At 43.8% G+C, this 19,365-nt stretch overlaps 2 protein-coding genes across 2 annotated transcripts in view; both read left to right on the top strand.

Moving 5' to 3' along the window:
- Positions 1–19,365, top strand: part of LOC113464467 (sugar transporter SWEET1) — a gene marked incomplete at its 3' end in the record, with an annotated part of 99,445 nt that overhangs the window by 22,391 nt on the left and 57,689 nt on the right. The window lies entirely within an intron of this gene.
- On the top strand, positions 9,028–11,694 carry LOC108625969 (protein dimmed). Its single transcript, XM_026814398.1, has one exon. The coding sequence runs from the start codon at positions 9,272–9,274 to the stop codon at positions 10,094–10,096; it is 825 nt and encodes a 274-aa protein (XP_026670199.1). The 5' UTR covers positions 9,028–9,271; the 3' UTR covers positions 10,097–11,694.

Raw genomic sequence — 19,365 nt, 5'->3', positions numbered from 1 at the left:
GAAATGCGTTTTTCTAAAGTATTTACGTTTTTTTAGGACATCCTTAATCTGTATTATAGAAATGATGTAGAGAACAATTGTTTGGTTGAAATTTCTTCATGCTTCTTGCGACTGGTTTCTATTTAAGGTCGAAGCTGTTAGTTGCACGTGCATTGATCCTATTCCTAAACCACCGAACGATCGGCGAGGCTGACGCGGCGCGTTGAAAACGCCTAAATTGCCGTCTCTCGATTAGCGTGACGAACCGAACGAAATTCGGATTCGTAATACGGTCGCAGATTACGTCGACCGCAGATGCGAGACTGCATAGAAGACCCGAAGACGAAGATTTGCGGTGGAGAACAAGCAAAAGTATGCAATTTCAGTGTTCGCACGCTTTTCGACGGTTTCACCCATTGTCCCTGAGTCTCACCCCTTCTTCTCCTAGACGCCAGTTGCATAAAAGCGTCCCTAAAAAAAAAAAGAGATTCCCTTAACTTCTGCTGTTTCTTTCAATTTCATCCTCTCTACTTTCTCAATAATTACCAACGTCCGTGTGATCGTTCAATCTATGCCAAATGTATGAAACCTTGAAACTCTGCAAGCTCAAGTATGATTATAACTCCATATACAAAAATAATCGATCAACTCTTTTTGCTATTAGCCTGACTGAACGTAATGATTTTCTTACTGCTGTTCGATTGTTCCTTTAAATTATCGGTTCGACTATAGATTCGACTTGCTGTTTCTTGTCGCTGCACAGGTAACACCGTATTATCGACACGGCACGCGCCTTGTCCGAAATATGGCGAACAGATGATCACGATTCAATGCCTCGAAAACACTAGTTTCATTCAGCAGAACGCAATTCCGTGGACAATCGTACCGCAAGATGAATAACTACAATTTCCAAGCCTGCCCAACTTCTCTTACAATTTAATAATTACTAAAATGACAATTTCTATATAATATTGTACCATTTTGGTAAACGCAAATGGCTGCTTTTAAGAATCTCCATTGCACTTAGCTAGGAACATTTTCAATCTCACTTTAGGTTCCGCAATTAAGGAGTAATTAATCCCGTGCGCCTCGTTTGTAGTAGTCACGGTTCGCCGGTCAGGATGTAACCGATGCAACAGATGACACCGGCTCCTGGGTGCCACCGCCTCGTCTGACTTATCCGAGGGAGCGGGACCCGTGCCATGTGGCATCCCCGTCCACGTGCAACCATCCCGACGCGTCATCGGTATAGTTAATTTATGATTCTGCCTAACAGATACCTTTCGAACCCCGATTCCCTGTTTATTCACAGAAACCGATACCCCACAGCCTTCACCAAAATGGCAGAATAGAAGTTACTTTTTTTATATCGATTTTTATGAACGTTTTGACCGAGACGGAGGAGGAACGCGTTATCTGAGTGTAAAGGTACCAGCCGTGACGCTTTTGTCGGGCTTCGCGGGGATAATATTCGCGGAGTTCGACAGGAAACGTCCATTAGCGCGGCACTCGAACACGATTTATGGCCTGCTTCCAGTTTTTTTTCACTCTTGTCGCCCGATTGTCCGACAATTGCTAAGTCCAGGTTCCTAGTACCGTCAGGTAATTCTAACGACGTACCGTCGGGCACCCGAAAATCCCTCCACTAAGTGAAGTACCATGTTCCTAAGACCGAGTTCAATAATCGAAACCAGAAATCTAATTGGCAAAAAACCTGTCGGCTAATTTTAAAAACAGACGCCTAAAAATCTCTTCAATTAAGTCAAACGCCTTAATATTGATTAAAGATAGTAAAATTTGAAGAGCTTTTTCAACAGTTATTGGAAGCCAGGTTGGACACCTGTTCCGGATTTACCCGGCGCATAAATACGGGTTCAACCAGCCACTTGAAAGTTACCCCCCGTGAACGTGAAGGGTCGGTTTACTATTCACCTTAACTGCTTAATAATAGCTCATCCTTTCCCTTATAAATACTACCGGAGGTATAAATGTTTCCAGCCAACAACTGTTGCCTGTGAGTCAAAACAGTCATACTCAACCCCCCCCCGTGACAGAAAAGCGTGAAGAATACAAGAAACTATAATCGAACGGTAATAAGATTTGCAAAGGACTAGCGAAACGCGAAAGGTCTCCGAGTGGGTAATTGCGATTGGGACTTCCTGATCGAACTTGTATTGAATTCGCGAGATGCCCGGGGGCAACAATGGATCGTCACATGGCAGGGCATCACGCATGGACACCGCACGGAGGGTTGTTGGTCGGCGCGAAATAACAGCCGCAGAGAGAGGCATTATATCCCGGGTCCAGTTATTTGCAAGGGGTAACAGAGGGTTAACGGAACGGGGAGAGCGGCGGCGCGAGGAGCGGAGACACGGGCGAACCAGCGGGGCGTGACTGAGAAGCGGCGCATCGGGCGCAATTGCGGGCCACGTGCCGGTCGCGTGGCACCCAACCGACGCGACGAGCCCCGCGACGTGCCGACGCATCGCGGGGCTCCTCTCTCTCTCTCTCTCTCTCTCTCTCGCTCTCTCTCTCTTTCGTGGGTAATGTCCTATTCCGGTGTGTCATGTGCGAGAGATCGTTGAGCCCAACCGAGCACGACGGCACGCGACCAAACCATTCCTTCTCTCTCCCTCGCCGAGACGTTCACACTAAAACAATATTCTATTTTTATTATCACAAACGCATCGTGTTCGATTATAAAAATCACTAATTTATAAATACCTTCGTCATCTTGGTTTACAGAGAGTAATCCTCAAGAGATGAGGATTCGATGAAAGAGAGCGCAGAGGGTGAGAGGTCACGGTTGGAGGGGTGCCCCGTTTCGGCGGGAGATTCGCTAGATTAGGGAAGCTTGCAGCCGTCTTGGTAACGGTCGGACTGCATCGGGCTCATTGGAATGCGAGATACTCGCGTCTTCGCACGGCTCGTTACCCACGCGTACGCAACGACCGCGTGATAGGTTTAAATCAAATCGAATCTAACTCCTAACATCCAGCTTCGTCCGATTCCTCTCTTATGAGAAGAGAAATTGTTGAGTTTACCAAATAGTTTCTAACGGACGACACTCCGTCTCAACACAAATGGCTATCATTTTCCCGTTACGAGCTATAAATTCTAAACGAACAACAACGTAATTTCTTCGAGGAGTCTTTTAACCACCTTTTAACATTGTTTTAGCCTCGTCTCCTCAGGAATGTCTCTCCTCGTCGTGCGAAACACGCCGTTCGATCCTGACTAATGAGTTATAAATTGGCTCGATTCCCCCTTCGTCACGCTCGGACGGTATTCAATTTTCGGTAACGCGATCACGCGATCGACACATGCCCGGACATAGAAACGATAGCTCAATAAAGAATCCAAAGTAACGGGACGCCGTTCGATTTGGCAAATTGTTAACGAATCGCGTTTGCAATTTATTATACCGTGAGACGGAGACCGTTAGCTAGTTCGTCGCGTCAGCATTTAATTTATCAAAGATCTGCCTCGCGTTATTGGTCACTTTCTCCGTTGAGCAAATGATAAAAATAATAAGAGACGCCTGATGAATCAATGACAAGGTTTACGACTTCCGTTATAAAAGTCGGCGCTGTTAGAATTAAATGATAAGAAGGGAAGGTGTTCCGTTGTTTGTTATCGAGTGGACGATCGGTCTAATTAATCCGTACCATCTTCACACGTCGCTGCCCGCACCTTGCCCGCAATTATGCTACTTAACGATTCCCCTTTCGCGTTTGTGTTAACGTTTTACAAGCCGAGTTAAATAAAGGTAGAAATAGGAAATTGTCGATGAAAACCGACTCGATGGACAATTATCGGTGCGAGTAACTCGCATCGACGTCTCGCGTTTATCAACATCACGGCCAATCATTTCTCCATCAGGGAACATCAAACGAATCGCACCGGGTGCGTTAATGAAATATCGATAAATCGGTTTCCAACGGGAAGCATCGTACTTCGTGTTCAATGATCTCCGCAATAGATCGTCTCTTACAATTAAAAGCTGCCGTTTATCGTTTCACGATTACTACAACGACTAATTTCGTTAGAACATAAGTCCGCTAGAATTAATAACAGTCTTCATTTAAAACCCTGCGACGTTGTTACACCGAGGATGACGAATCGCCAGGAGCTGTAATAGCGTTCGCCAGTTTTCAGTTTAATCGCGGTAATCAGTGCGAGGGACGCGAATTAAGGAAAGCAACACCGCCTCAGGCGCCCACCGCGACGAATACTCGCGACGACTGCTTGTATGTACCTTTTTTTTCGCATGACGAAGGAGAAATCTTCAACAGATACCCGCCCTCCCGCGAGGGGGTCGAGTTAATGTCGTACTTTAACTCCTGTTCTTTTAATTATCGCCTAAGCTCCATAATTCTATCTTATTTAATTAAAACTAATTCGTTGATTCTTAAAAACTATGATCCTGTCAATAGTCATTCGCTTGTCTCAAAGATTAAGCCATGTCTCAATACAAACTGAGGTGAAACCGCGAATGGCTCCTTGAATCAGTTATGGTTTCTTAGATTGTATTCATTATTTTATAATTTTAGAGTAACTGTAGTGATTCTAGAGCTAATACATACAAACCAGAATTCCAGAGATGAGAGGAATTCCGAATCTTCCAAGAATACAACAAGAATATTATAAATAAATTACAGACCATAAACAAGACAGTCTAAAAAGATAAAGATCATAATTTCTGCTGAAATAATACTGACAAGCTCTGTGCAACGTCTCTGATCTTTGACGTCCAGTGAAATTGAACAATCTTTTATTTTTCCAATCTGAACCATAACTCACTCATCAGATCCGTTCGAAATGACAAATTGTTACTCATCCAGCGTCTCGTGTCGGATACAAAAAAAGTAAGTGAAATCAAAGTTCAAACGTTCACGGACTCGACTTTCCCCGGAGCCTTTTTAACAACTCAGACTGAACGTGGTTTGACACAAAACTCGAAAGCGAGTATTAATCTTTTTTAACTCTACTGCTTTTACTTCGACAATTAAAAACGTGTCTCATTTATAATATAAATTTCTTTAATAATCTCAAGTGCAACAGCGATCGTGAGATTTACACCGCGAATCCACTCAATCACCCCTACTGCATCTTCTTAAGCTCCTCTCAACAGAAATATATTAATTAATTCATTATAACTCGTCGGTTCATTTATAAATGAAATGTGATCGTTTGTTACCGGATGGAACATTTTACAATGTAGCTGGCTAACTCGTAAGATATTTCACGGTGCAACGTGATTTTTGAATGCGCAAAAGGTGCGTTTGAAACAGCGCATTCGAAATTCTCAGAAGTTCTCAACAAAATAATTAAAAACATCTTTTAAATGAATTAACTAATCGTCGACTACTTCATCAAAGAGACGACCTAAGGCAGAGGTCAGTTAGTTAACAATTTTTAACCAGATCCTCGCCTCTTTACACCGTGTGAGCGCAGCTTTAAAATTGCTCATCGGAAATAAGTAATTAGCGCTATTACACGCGGATGGTACAGCGTGCAATCGTAATTAGAAATAAACGACGCCGCGGCTCCGTGTGTCCGCGCCGGTTAATAAATTAATTAAGTGTTGGTTATCCCGTTGATAAAAATTCATTTGAGTTTATGAAAAGATGGGTGATTAGTATTGCGCCGAGTGTGTACACAGAGTTACCATCCGTTTCACGTTCAATTAAGCAGTTAACCGACTAGATTATTTATAAATTATATTTAACAGCAGAAACGATATCAGAGGATTAATTGATTTCTTTCCCATACGAATTCCTCTTGTCCCTCTCTTGGAATTTTCTCTTTAACGACGTTTCGTTAACGTCTCAGGATAAAAAACGCAACCAATTTCTGAAATGTTCAGATTTTATTGGTCGGTTAACAAGTTATTACCGTTGTTAATTACCACTGCAGCTATTTGGAACGGGTTAAAAGTAACTGTATGCACTCCACGCGGCGACGTTAACGAAACGGTACACAGCACGCTTCATTATGTCCAAACGTATTTCTCGCTGTAGTACATTGTGCGTTTATGTACTGCAGATTATCTGCGAGCCTAAACGACTCGGTGAGAACTTCAATCAGAAATTTAGAATTTAACAGAAACGTTTGCTAGATGATTAATAAATTTGGCAACGAAAAACCAATTATAAGACCTCCGATAGGAAAGTATTGTGTAATTATGGATTTTCGTTAAGATGAATCCCAACAATGATAAATTTTGTCGCAACGAGGTCAGCCAGGTTTTAATGCAGTGTCTCGCGAGGAGAGAAGACGTTCATTAATTTCCCCGGGTAACGGTTCGTATATCAGTGATTAGGTACAGTTCGAGAAAGCAAGAGAAAACGACACTACCGTTTTCACCATTATCCTGCTAGATCCGAGCTTACGACGTTCCACGAGATTCGAATCGACGAACTTCCAAACAATATGCCTTCTAATCTCAGTGAATCCTGGCGCAATCTGAAAAATGATTCATATAAAAATTGTCTGAAGCTTTACATAAAAACAATGACAAACTATTGAAATTTTAGCAGAGATCTAACAGCTCATACGACCTTAAGAAACATCAACAGCTGAATCTATGCACTGACGAACTTCTATTTGTTCCTCAAACCTGGAGGAGGAAACAAAGAAGGTTTGGTAGATAATCGGATGTAAAATTCAAAACTGGTGAACGCCCACGCTCATTTTTCCTACGATTAATGAGCGATAGTTGGAAAAGAAATTGGCAGGACTGGGATAGTTTCGCGCCGCACAGCCACTTGAAACCTATAATTAGGACACCTCGGTGTGATTCTAATTAGGGCTCTCCGTTTCCCATAAATCTCGTCCCCGTTAGAAGGATCATTTCAAGAGTGAACGCCAGGGTTTAAATCACCGAATTTCAAGAAAATCCACAAACGATTCTGAAAAAAAAAGAGACGTATGAAAGAGCATTGAATAAAAAAAAGGATTGACGTTGGATTGACTTGGCAAGGATTTGGTGGCGAGCGTAATCAGTTTCCAGGTAATTGGAAGATACATCAGGCGTCAAAGTTGAATCATTACGTTGTAAATCAAATCCGAACTGTAACTGTGCCGCGGTCAATAATCAATTTATGCCCGGCGCGCGATAAATTTCATGATCCATCGATCGTTCCCTCGATCATCCACCACAACGTCCATTACGGATCGACGCGCGTGCGTGACAAACAGCGAGGTCGGATAGGAACCCGTGTATGGGAAGTTGATTGCATTTGCATACATCTATTAGAAACTGAAAAGAATCCGTGCAACTCGGCTTCCTCCTGGCCGTCGTCCTTTCAAGGTTGCTTCCTTCCAATGCACAGTTATAATCAACCGCTACGGGGATTTATTCCCCGTCCTTTGTGCCCCGGACCCTCGACTCTGCTATCATAAATCACCGGATGATTTTCCAAGCCGATTGTTTAAAAATTATCCGCGAATAAGTCGACTGGCAATTTGTTCGAAAACGTATCGTCCGCTGCTCCTGGTGAGGAAGCGACATCAACCATTTCCAACATTATATCATTAAATCTGACAAAAATCCGATACGACGAATTCCGGTTTTTTCCTTGCATAAATAGTCGCGGACGTAATTAGCTAAATGACGGCCGTGTACGTTTATTATGCCAGCGTCATCGAGTCTCGCGTAGTCCCAAGCATAATGGTCCGTACGGAGGATCGATGGTCACGCTCGAAGACAGTTTCCCCGGGTTCATTTGACGCAAATTACTCGTATTCATTATGATTGACCAATTTCGTGTAACGTAATAGCGCCGAGTAATGTCCCAGTCATGAAACTGTTATCTCGGAGCCTTATCGGCCGACGTACGTAAAATGAAAAACTCCTGATCAATAATAATAATAATATGTACGTCCGAGGCTTCGCATTACACGTCATTCGTCACCTATCGTACCGATAACGAGGTAAACAAGCGTCGTAATTACTCGTCACGTTATCCAATCCTGACTCGCAGAAACAATAAAAAATTTCCTTTGCAGATGCCGGGGTTCGCGACCCTTTTTTCTCTGGTTTCAGGCCAGAATCGGCTCGTTTATAGCTTATTAGTGGACGTTAATGAGCTTCACTGCCGCCTTTTGGTGACTGTAGAGTTTCCCGAAAAGAGGAGGGAAACAAATGAGGTGACGCCTACGCGGCGTCTCAAAACCTTCTCCCTGGGACTCCAGGGCCTTCTAATCGACCTACAAATTACAAAAAGAAATTAAACTATATTCAAAAATTGCTATAACAATTCTGACTACGTTCGACCACTAACAGAGGTGTTTATGAACTCCCATCAGGATTCTAATTGGTCAATAAACGACGTTTTCTCGCGAATCTTACGCACCTAATCACGTGTCCACGACGAATCATCAAAAACAGTCTATTCTCACCTATTCCAAGAGGCATTATGCAATAACTATGTCTATGTTTGCATTACATTTCTAGAACCAGGATCTTCCTCAACGAGTATTCAAATTTTGTAGAAACACTCAAAGCCCAGTAAAAGTCTGTGTTGGAAAGTACATAGGGAAAGGTCGCCTCGTAAACCAGTCAAATTTGTCGACGCTTGCCAGCCCCTCGGTGTTTAAACTGCCATAAAGTACGAGGGGCGACAAACGAGAAAAAGGGACGTGAAAGAAGTTGGCAACAGTCACATAATTACTCTGGGCCCAGCTTGTAAAAAGATCATAGTTCGAGATTTCAATGGAACGTCTCCCACAATTAGCCTAATCATCGATTTTCATTAATCCTTTGCTTGCTGGACGTCGAGACGATTTCCTATTTTTAAGTAATCTTCTATTTTTTCTCGGGGGTAGGTGGGGTGTCTGGGGTGCGAGGAACGCGGCGCCTGAGCGGTGCGTGCCGGTTGATAGAGCGCCTTTCTTTGAGAGCCCCCAGCGAAGCAGAAGTATATAGAAGACGAGAGGCGTGCCCGGTCACGCGGCTTCTACAAAGAGATGCCCACTTGCCGGTGGACCCCTTCCACTCCTCTGGGACCCCTACCCCGGTGAGTCCCGGGGACCCGAGTCCCCACCATCGGTCCCTAAGAAAACTGAGCAGCATGGTCCAGACCACGAGATCCAGGTAAAGTCAGTTTACGCAACGCTTCCGTACGCGAACCACACACGTCCAACAATTCCTCTCAGTCCCAGTGATCGTTTCACTCATCAAACATGATACCCTGGATCTGAACTTTCGCCTGGAAATGAGATGACGACAAATCTCCGGTTCTAGTGCTATTTCAATCATCAACGAGGACATTTCTGAAACAGAAAAATGACTGCTTATACGAGTTTCCAATACGACCTGTTGGACTCCGAGGGTTACGGCTCGGCTAGCAGCCCTGAGTCGAATCCGCGGGGCTGGACTCTCCATCAGGAGGTCTACCCTCAGCCGCCGCGGTCCCGGGGCAGTAGCTGCGGCAGCGTCAGCTCTTTGGATTGTCAGAATCGCGAGTACCAAGAGATCGGAGCCAGCAACGGGAATTACCACGTGCCTGGTTTCAACTTCTGCGAGTTCTACGAGGGCTACTATCAAGAAAAGACGAAGGACCACCAGGGAAAAGCTGGGTTCAGGACGAACGATTGCCTGGAGAACGTCTACGATGTTAGGAACGATTACTCTAAGAACACAGAACCCAAAATGGACCAGAGTCTGTTCGGCAAGTACGAATTCCAGGGCCAGGAGTTCTACGGGAAGACTTACGGCATCCCTAAAGGTGACAGTTTTTTGGCTAGGAGCAACGGCGGTCCCTACGCTCAGCAGAGAAGCGAGCTTCTTTATTTGGGCGTGCAGGGAGTTCAGCCACAGGGCAAGTGCGACGCCGTGAGATATAAAAAAGACTCGGTCGAGTACGGGCAGAAGAAGGAATCGATGCAAAAGATGAAGAACGGCGCGCCGGGCGTTGAGGTCCTCAGGAAGAGAAGGTTGGCGGCGAACGCGCGCGAGAGACGAAGGATGAACAGTCTTAACGACGCGTTCGACAGGCTCAGGGACGTCGTGCCTAGTCTTGGCAACGACAGGAAGCTCAGCAAGTTCGAGACTTTGCAAATGGCACAGACTTACATCGCAGCGTTGTACGAATTGCTGCAAAGGGAGTGAATCTCTTCTCATCAAGAGGACGGATTTTCTCATGAACACCAAGGAATGTCGGTACGTAGGAAAAAATCCGTGTTTTCCTCAGCGCCCGCATTTCTCGAATCACACCGATAGATAGTTTAATTAGTAATAATTACGGCGTGCGTGGTGCTAATGCTTCTTCCTCGTCCGGCCTTGTTCCCGGATTCCGGCAGATTTTTCGCAAGATCGCGCCGCGATATCGAACCCTGATACGAACCCAGAGTGTGATGAACTCAGTTCAACGGAACGAGTGCTTGATTAACTGCGATTACGCTCAGAAAATCATCTGTCGAATAAAATCTCTGTTACGGTTGTAAATAGTAGAATCGTCGCACGGTTTCAAATGTGTACATACAAAGTTAGAAGCGCATAAATTATAACAATTCTGTACATAATCCATTGTAAATAGACAAACACACGACGCTCGACATTTAGCGTATATAGAATTGGATAATAAAAATAATTTCATCTCTGCGAATATTCGCCAAAGAACGTAGACGTTAAGAGGAGATTCGAAAACAATCTAACGCATTTATCGGCTTTCTCGTTTCAAAAGAATACGTGTCACTCTTGCTTGGCTCCAATTTCGTGTATCGCTGAATGTATATAAGTTTTATTTTTTTACTTTGAATAAAATCGACAGGAAGCTCGTGATAATAATAATAATAATCATGCCTATCATTGAACCGTCGGACTTCCTTTCGTCGTTACGAAATTTTGAGGAAAAGCAAGGACACGTTCGAGAGGAGCAATTAGAGATATGCAAAAATGAACGGACGGTCACCAGCGAGGGGGGGACCTTTGGGGGCCTCCACTTAGCAGTCAATCACAATTAAATACAATTTTGCGCGAGCTTCGGGCTCCGGTAATGGCGCAAAAAGAGAGCAAATTGAAATCTCCTAGCTGACAGAATGATAGATGGTGCCGGCCGGACGCGAAAACACCGGTAAAGAAAGAGAACGACCACGATGAGAGTCGCCAAGGAACTCTGAGAAAGCCGATTCGAATCGTGACGAAAACGCAAAAGTCAACCCGCTACCCCCGATTTCTCCCGCCGCCGTTCATCGAACGCACCTAATACCGTCTCGATGAAATCATTATCATCCAATCGATTTCCAATAAAATTACACCAGCTGAGTTCGCAATTTTTAAGAGAAACTTCTTAAATTCTTGAATAAAATCTAGCATGAATTCGCTCAATTAAGCCATGAATTAATATAGCAAATCTGTTTGCCCTTCCTTATATAACTTGATAGAAATTGATGCGATTCCAGAGAGAGAGAGAGATATCGATAATGTGTTTATGCACACGATTTGAATGTACGTTAAAGTCTAGTAGAAACCCGGACGGACTCGATTCCCGTAACGCCAGGCGAGTTTTGCTGTTGACCGTGGAAAAAGGAGGATTCGCCATGCTGGGTTTTGTCTGCGCTCGCAGTAAATGTAGTGGACACCATGGAAAAAGCGTGTCACCCAAAGAAACGGTGTGCCACTCGTAGCGACCCTTATCATAATTGATTCGTTCGCCAATTCCTCGGCCTCTTAATGCGTCTAACGTTTAATCCTGATAAGACCTAATAACAGACAAATTTTGTAAATAAAATGTCATACCTTTTAAGACTTTTCAATAATAAAAGTATTAATTTAAGACCGTCTCCTTCTGAATAATAATAATTATGTTCCTCTGTCGAGACCAAATGTATTTAAGAATGTGCAATGTTGAATAAAAACCTTTTGGAAACGAATTTTCTTAACCCATAGCTCCTCTTGGAATCTCAAATAAGCATCGTCTCCTATCCTCTCCTACAAAGAGAGAGAGAGAATTATGCAGATGTGCGTGCGTTTGAACTAGATCATCGAGAACACTCGTAAGTATACTATTGGAAGCCAGGAAGATTATCAAAATCGATCGGGTCTGGCGTCCATAATTTAGGGAGCGAGACGGGATCTCCGAGTGCATAAGGATGCACATTTCAAAAGGCAGAACCGCCTAAACTGTTCCTCGAGGCCATCGCTGTTTTCTAGGAACCTTCGTCGACAATTTCTGTGCCACCTGAGAAACTATACTCCACGTTTATTTAATTAAAACTATAGATAATAAATAATACTTGAAATCTGTAACGCTGAACGCACGTGCAGATGCCGAGTACAACGAATAAAAGTGAGTATTTGGTTAATACACGGTTGTAAGCGGTAGAAGCTCAGATGTTTCTTAGGAGTATCGAGGTATGCGCCCGTACTTACTACAGGCACGTAGGGTAGCCACGGTTGGTACCGGCGGAAAAGATACCGAGAGCGAGTGTGTTGGCTGGTATCAATTTGTCTGGCTGGTAGCAGGTTCACTCGACCAGACGAAGGTCGCTTTGTGCGAGCCGCTATCCGGCATTCTATCAAACCCAACAACGTTCGCCACGATCGATTTATTCTACCAACAAGTAAGATACCAATTACCCTCCCAAGGACGCGAACGTTATTACCTTAAATCCACAAATAAATTAACTCCCCCGCGTATTCAACAAAAAACCTGACCTAATCCAACTTTTTTAGAAATGCTTTCTCTCAGAAAAAGGAAGAAAACCAACGAAACTGGCACACTTGCACAAGTATTTAACGATAATAGTTTGTCCAAAAACGTTAATAAAACATGTCGATTAAATCATTTGCAAGCACAGACGGAATGGATTAAAACGAGCGATTTACTCATCCGTGTCGACGTGACAGGGCGCGAGCGGTTGATAATTTGTTGGCGAATTAGACGCGGAGAGTGTTTCAGGTGACGATTACAACCGGCGATAATAAAGTTAATGCGCGTGCACGCTGACAATAGCGTAAACCGGCATTATCGCAATTACTGTTATTATTGCAATTATGAGGATTGCTCGGGGTGAAGCTCGTTCAACGGGAATCAGCATGAATTACGCTTTCATATGTGAGAAACCCGTGGATGGTACATGCGTAGGAAAATTAATCGCGGTGTCCCGAGCGGATTTACTCTCTGCTCTAATGACGCTTAAATATTATTCAAATAATCACACGCTAAATTATTAAACGTCCCGAACGTTTCTACTAATTTTAATTAAAAATTAGAGCGATCGATGCTAGAAAATCAATTCTAATTTGTGGTGGACTGGCCTAGCGACGGGCCACATGACCCTTTTGGGAAATGTTCTTTAGAACAGCGATTCTTCTGAGAAGAGATAAGGGAGAGTCGTTGGACTCTGAATAAATCTTTTTGTGAAATCACCAGTGCTAATTATTCTGTCACCTATTCCCACAAATTCGATGAAAGATTCGATTAAACGAGCGATTCTAGCGACAGTAGGACAGGTCCGGGTTTCTTCGTGTCCATACATGACTTTGCTATTTCCTCGATCTCGTTTGGTACACGTCACCATCGGGTATTGTGTACTTGTGCCCATTGTCGAGATCCATCAATGTTGATCGTTAGAAAGCGATTCTAAATCTCGTATCTCCTGTCGACATCGATACACAAGCAATCGTCCAGTTAAATAAAACCCATCAGCTTTTCAATTAACCACGTTGTCCTCCTGCAATTAATATTTTACATCTTAGAAAATCGTCTTCACTATAAATAGAATTTTATATAAAAATAGAAAGCCAGTCGACTTATGGCGATTGTCCAGTTAAGCACGGACCATGTTCCTCGTAAGCATTGTGCATTGTCCAAGGTCAGTGGAGGATTTTGTTATTCAACGAAGGATTAAACTGGAAGAGAACATTTTCACCAACTCGTCGCTTCATCCAGCAATAATAATAATAATAATAATAATAATAATAATAATAATAAAATTAAGAGAACGTCACACCCTCATTATGAATCTGCCAATTAGAAAGGGAAGCCTAATTCTGGATAACTGAGAACGGAACCTTCTCTACGTGCAAGTGCAGCAACAAACAACGCCGGCCGTGGCGAACGGCGGCGCGGCATTCCTAGTGGGATTAATCGATTTAACGGTTCGACGGGGCCGAGGCAGTGTCCGCGGTGCTATAATTTGATGGAGTGGCGTTCAGCGCGCGTCATCCGCGTCCGATTCATTGACCGTGCGTTTTCGCACTGTCACCGCGTAACCGTTGGCCGCGGCTACTCGCGGTCGGGACAAAGCGCCGGCCGGAGAAAGAAAAACCAGACGGCCAAGAGGGACCATAACACGCGGACTGATCATTAATTCAAGTTTCGAAGCAGCTTCCAACACGGAAGCCAACGTCTCTCCTGTTCTAAGCTCGTTACCAGACTCCTTTCAGCCCTCCATTTTACTCCATCCACCGAATTATTCCAACCAGATTAACCGGCAAAAGATACAGCTTGGAATTCACGACGTCTCACATTCTTAGAACGGAATCTACAGATTTAATAGAAAACCTAACGCAGAGACTTAGAAACGCGACTCGTTTATACAACCGACGCTGAGAACGTTCGAAAAATCTCTGGTCTAATAACAGATCAGGGTCCTCGATGGGTATCGAGTATCCAGCGCGAATATATGGCCAGTCTCGATCGGGTCGATAATTAAATAGCGCGTCCACGCGCCTCGGTTTATCGCGCTGCTTGATCACAACCGCGGGTAGGTTCGCCAGAACAAATTCGCGCGACTTACAAATAACGATTGCAAAATCCTGCGCTAGTGTCCTTCACTTAACCGGAAGACTGACTGTAAATTAGACCGTTTTAAAAGAAACAGTTTCAGGATAGAAGAACCGCGAGACTGTAAGTTCGCCCTGAGGTCGATATCGCATCCACACCTGCCAGATCGACGATACTAAAAACAGTTCAGAGATAGCGACTCGCGGATCGGATCTGGACGCCGCCCGGAGGTCGGACACGCCTAGTTAAGCTCGTGATGAATGCGCGAAAAGCGAGATCGGTGGCAGATCCCGAAACGGATTTCACGCGCGTCTATGCCTCTGGGAATGCAAATTCCTCTAGGACCGCGGCCTAACCGTGACTTATCATGCTTAATTACAAGGTCTACCGTTGAGTTATTACTGTTTTACATTATTAAAGAGCCAGCAATTAACCCTGATCGCTCTCCATTCTCTTAGTATCAGAAGACACTGCATACATTTTGGAAATAACACGTTGCAGTCTATACTGAAATTGTCTATCATAGTAAATTGCTACGCTTCCACCTTCTCCAGGTTTTAAAAGATAAACCTAATTTACGAGATTTTCGTGTAACGCTGAATTATACAAGAAATAATTATCAATCGGTTATTCATAAGATCGCAAGGACCGACGCGCAATTTTTCTCATTACGTAGGCTCATTTTTTGTACAGCCAGGGGTCAAGACACCAGTCGGGACAGTCGAAATACATAGCGTACGACCCTAAACCATTTCTCTTTCGCCTCTCGTTAAAACTTGCGATATCCACCTAAGTATTGGTGAACGCGTTTAAACGCCGCCGGTACCGTCGCGCTGATTTCACTAACGAACCCGGCGATTTATATGATCGAACGCGGTAGTTTCATTGTTAACACCCGGCAGCCACGATCGACCCTTATCGCTTGCCTCCTCGCAACCATCTTTAACAGATTTGTTCTCCCGCACCCAATCATTTATTCATCTCATGCAAAACGCAATTCTTTCATCGACAAACAGCAGTACAGAATTTAACGCGATTTTTAATTTAATAATAATAATAATAATAACAATAATAATGTAGATATAAAGATTTCTAAGGAATTGCGTTTAGAGAGACAATAGGCGCGAGTTATGCGTGGAACACGTTTTCAGTCGGTTCGATCGGATCTAGATTTTTGCTACACGCTGCGAGTGTTTTACACCGGGAGGAATGTCGCTCGGGGTTCTGATTCCATGAAGACATATCCGGGCGGCGCGCACACGTGGCGCGGCAGACTCGCGTCAAGATTTCTCATTGTAGGTGGAGGAGGCCAGTCGCAGAGTTATTGACTCGTTTGATCCTGGGTTACGCCCCGACCTACCTTAACTCTGACTTACTATCCTGCCCACGAGCCTCGTTTCCCGTCTCCCACATTTCACCGCGTTTTGCGTTCGAGTGAAACAATCAATTATTATAATAAACGAAATTCTAAACGAATATTTTTCTACTCCCGTTTGGAAGATCGATTGGAGGAGGAGGATCCAGCTATTTGGCCAGCGATATTATTTTTCGGCTGCATAGAAGGTGAAGCGTGGCTGCGTGAGGCACGAGACAATAATTCATCGCCCCGGGGCGTGCAGTCTATACTCGCGATTCTAATCCTTGGCCAATTTGCACAGAGCGCCGTAAAATAAGAGGAACCCAGCCGACAACACTTCGCAGAAGAGGATTCACCAGTGTCGACCCTGTCCGAAAATTCTCAACTAAAACATGGAATATAAAAATTTATTATTAAAATTCTTCTTCTTTGCATGAAAACAAATTAAGAATACTCACACGAGCTTCTTAAAAAACAATTTTGATGCAAATTAAATGAAAATCGACAGAATTTCTTCATGGAATTCAACGCAAAAATTCTTGAACCCTTTTAACCCAAGGGGAGAATTCTCGAGACGAATTGGGACGATGGTTCATCCGACGGATTCCTAGAGCGGTCAAAAACCCAGAGACGCCCCGAGGTGTCCAACGAGTAAACCTTTTCTTAATAAACGCCCTAAAGCTATCACGAAAACGTCCCAAAATCTACGTCGCGATTTTATAAGAGAGAAACGCGTGCAACACAAAACTTGATAAAATGAAACGCGTTTGAAGACGACAGAACATGACGCCACTGTTCCTACCTCGTTATACTAATTTCATAGAAAATTATGATCTCATTCTCCGGCAACAGATGCATTCACTCAACGAATTCATATTACTTGTTAGTAGAATGATTTGACGATCAATTTGTCCGGGGCTAGAAACCTTACGCGAATAATTCCGTGGCATTATGGCAATGCGAAACCCGACGAGATTTATGCTTCCACCACCAGTTGAAGTGACGTAATATTACTGTTACACTGATTGCGAAGGTAAATCGTGATCTCCGCACGGAGTAGGAAGTACTGATTCATATTATCAGCTCGTACGCATCTCGCTGGCTCCTCCAGTCTTACGCGGCCACGAATAATTCACTTCTACTTTCTATTCTTACAAGTCAACAACATCGTTTAAAATCACCCACATTTATAAACACACCAATTTCTGATCTGAAATTGTTAAACAATTCTTAATAAATATATAAACTGAGATTGAAGAAAGACGAAGCTGAGGATTCTCGTTTAAAGAAAGGAGAGAGGCTGCAGATGAACAGAGTTAATTGAGGTGGATGACGAGGTCCTGAAATCTCTGAAACGTTCACTGACCTCGGGTCTCTCGAGATAGCGAGAGGAAGGTCGTGCGAATGCTGAAACGTAATCTTGCAAATCTCGTAGAGGGGGGCGAGAGTGTGCTTGAGATGAAACGAGGAAGGGTTTTAACTAGCATCGATCTCGAGACGGTAGAACTAGAACCGGCAATTAACTCGCTATCCTTACCCGCTAATTGTTCTCAAGCTTCGCGATTTCTATCTGGGTTACATCAACAAAATCAGTTCCACGAATTGATCAGATCAACGACCGCTGGTAATTCTTAATAATATTCCTCATCTACTCGTTGGTATATAATATAGAAAATGATCAGAGCAAGAACAATGGTGAAAGAAACAACTCGATAATGAACACTCTTGAGTTGACTTATTCGTGGTCATTGTCACCGAGCCCGGGGGAATGCGACGCAGAGAGGAGCTTTTGCGGTTCGACCTAGGAATTTATCACCGCTACCGACAGCCATTAATATGGCATTGTGCGCCCGCGGACACCGCCAGTGGCTCGTCCATCTTTTCGTGACGCGTTAACGACTGACCTCTGCCGCGAAAGACGACGGCTCCCGAAGCTACGTGCGGCACTTCGCTTTTAGGCCATCAAAAATACTTGACTATTCCAACCGGAAATGACCAGACGCAATCGATGAAAAGTTCGAATTAAGAAGAGATTCGTTCCATCGTTTCTCATATTCATATCTCACAGTCCCGTTAGTCGATGCCTGAGACATTGATTTACATACAGCCGCTGGTCAGATCCACAGTTTCGTCATTTAATTGGATACAAGACATTCTCTGACTAGATCGCGAAATCCACCACATTTGTATGCGTCTCTGTCTGTCTTAAAGCAACCCTGGGTCCTTCGAACAACCCTAACTGTTAGAATCTGAAACCAAAAAGCTATTAAAAGAAAGCGACGATACTTCTCCCTATTTTTTTTATAAAATCCACGAGCTATTCAACGGTTGATAGAAATTCAGTGCAGCGACAGGTCGAATCAACGGGAGAGATTACGATGGGTGTTACACGAGGGTCAGCGAACTATAATTCTCCACTATGAATCGGTAGCAGCGTCGCCAGAGAGAGAGAGAGAGGGATTCACTGTCGAACGATCATTAATCATAAACCTCCCGGTGACTGTGACGTACCGATGTTTTCACCTTGGCAATGATCCAGGAAACGGAGAGATCCACGCGGGAATCCGCGTCCAAAAGACGTTTCTATTCAGGCTGTGCCGCGCGTGCTTCACCCCAAGCCGTATATTGCCGGCAATCCGCGGGATGAGTTCATAAGTTAAGCATTTCCGCATAGATCCTGACGCGTGCATCCAAGAATTATACACGGTGGACCCGTCGCAATCGATGCTCCTCCCCTGAACAATCATACAATTCGTCTGAGCGATTGTGCAGCTTCAAAACTTGGATTCCAATTGTATTTTAAAGAATTCTTGAAAAACTGTCTGATAAATCTGAAAGTAGGAGTGAATTAGAGTATAGGAAATGAGTTAAAAGAAGGATTCTCGATTATGCAACGAAGATTAATTGAAGTAATGAAGAATTGATAATGGAATTGGTTTGTCTAATTGATGAATGAATTTCTGAACACCCTGTGAGGAGTTACACGGATATACGTAAATGTTCTGCGCATTAAACGGCGCTCACGCGGTGCAATGGACCGAGGATAATGCAAGATTTATCGGGATATCTCGTACTCGCATCGGAGAATTAGTAATTGTCGGATTTCGTATAGGCGAAGCGCCCCTGCCTCGCGGGATCGAAGAACGAAAGAAGCGTACGAGGACTAATGCAGTTTTCTTGGTTTTTCTTAAATTATTTGAGGTAAAAGGAAATTGCATGCGATTCTTGTATCTGAGAACTAGAGCTACGATTTATATTGGAAGCATTTTTCGATAAGACGAAGAAACAGAT

The sequence above is a fragment of the Ceratina calcarata genome, unplaced genomic scaffold (assembly GCF_001652005.2).
Source record: "Ceratina calcarata isolate Rehan_Ccalc_2016 unplaced genomic scaffold, ASM165200v1 scaffold383.2, whole genome shotgun sequence".
NCBI classification, from domain to species: Eukaryota; Metazoa; Arthropoda; class Insecta; order Hymenoptera; family Apidae; genus Ceratina; species Ceratina calcarata.
This window is presented reverse-complemented; position numbering and strand designations above follow the sequence as displayed.

Bases quoted from the DNA above. Each gene is read 5' to 3' on its own strand.
- LOC108625969 (XM_026814398.1), top strand. From the start codon at position 9,272: ATGACTGCTTATACGAGTTTCCAATACGACCTGTTGGACTCCGAGGGT.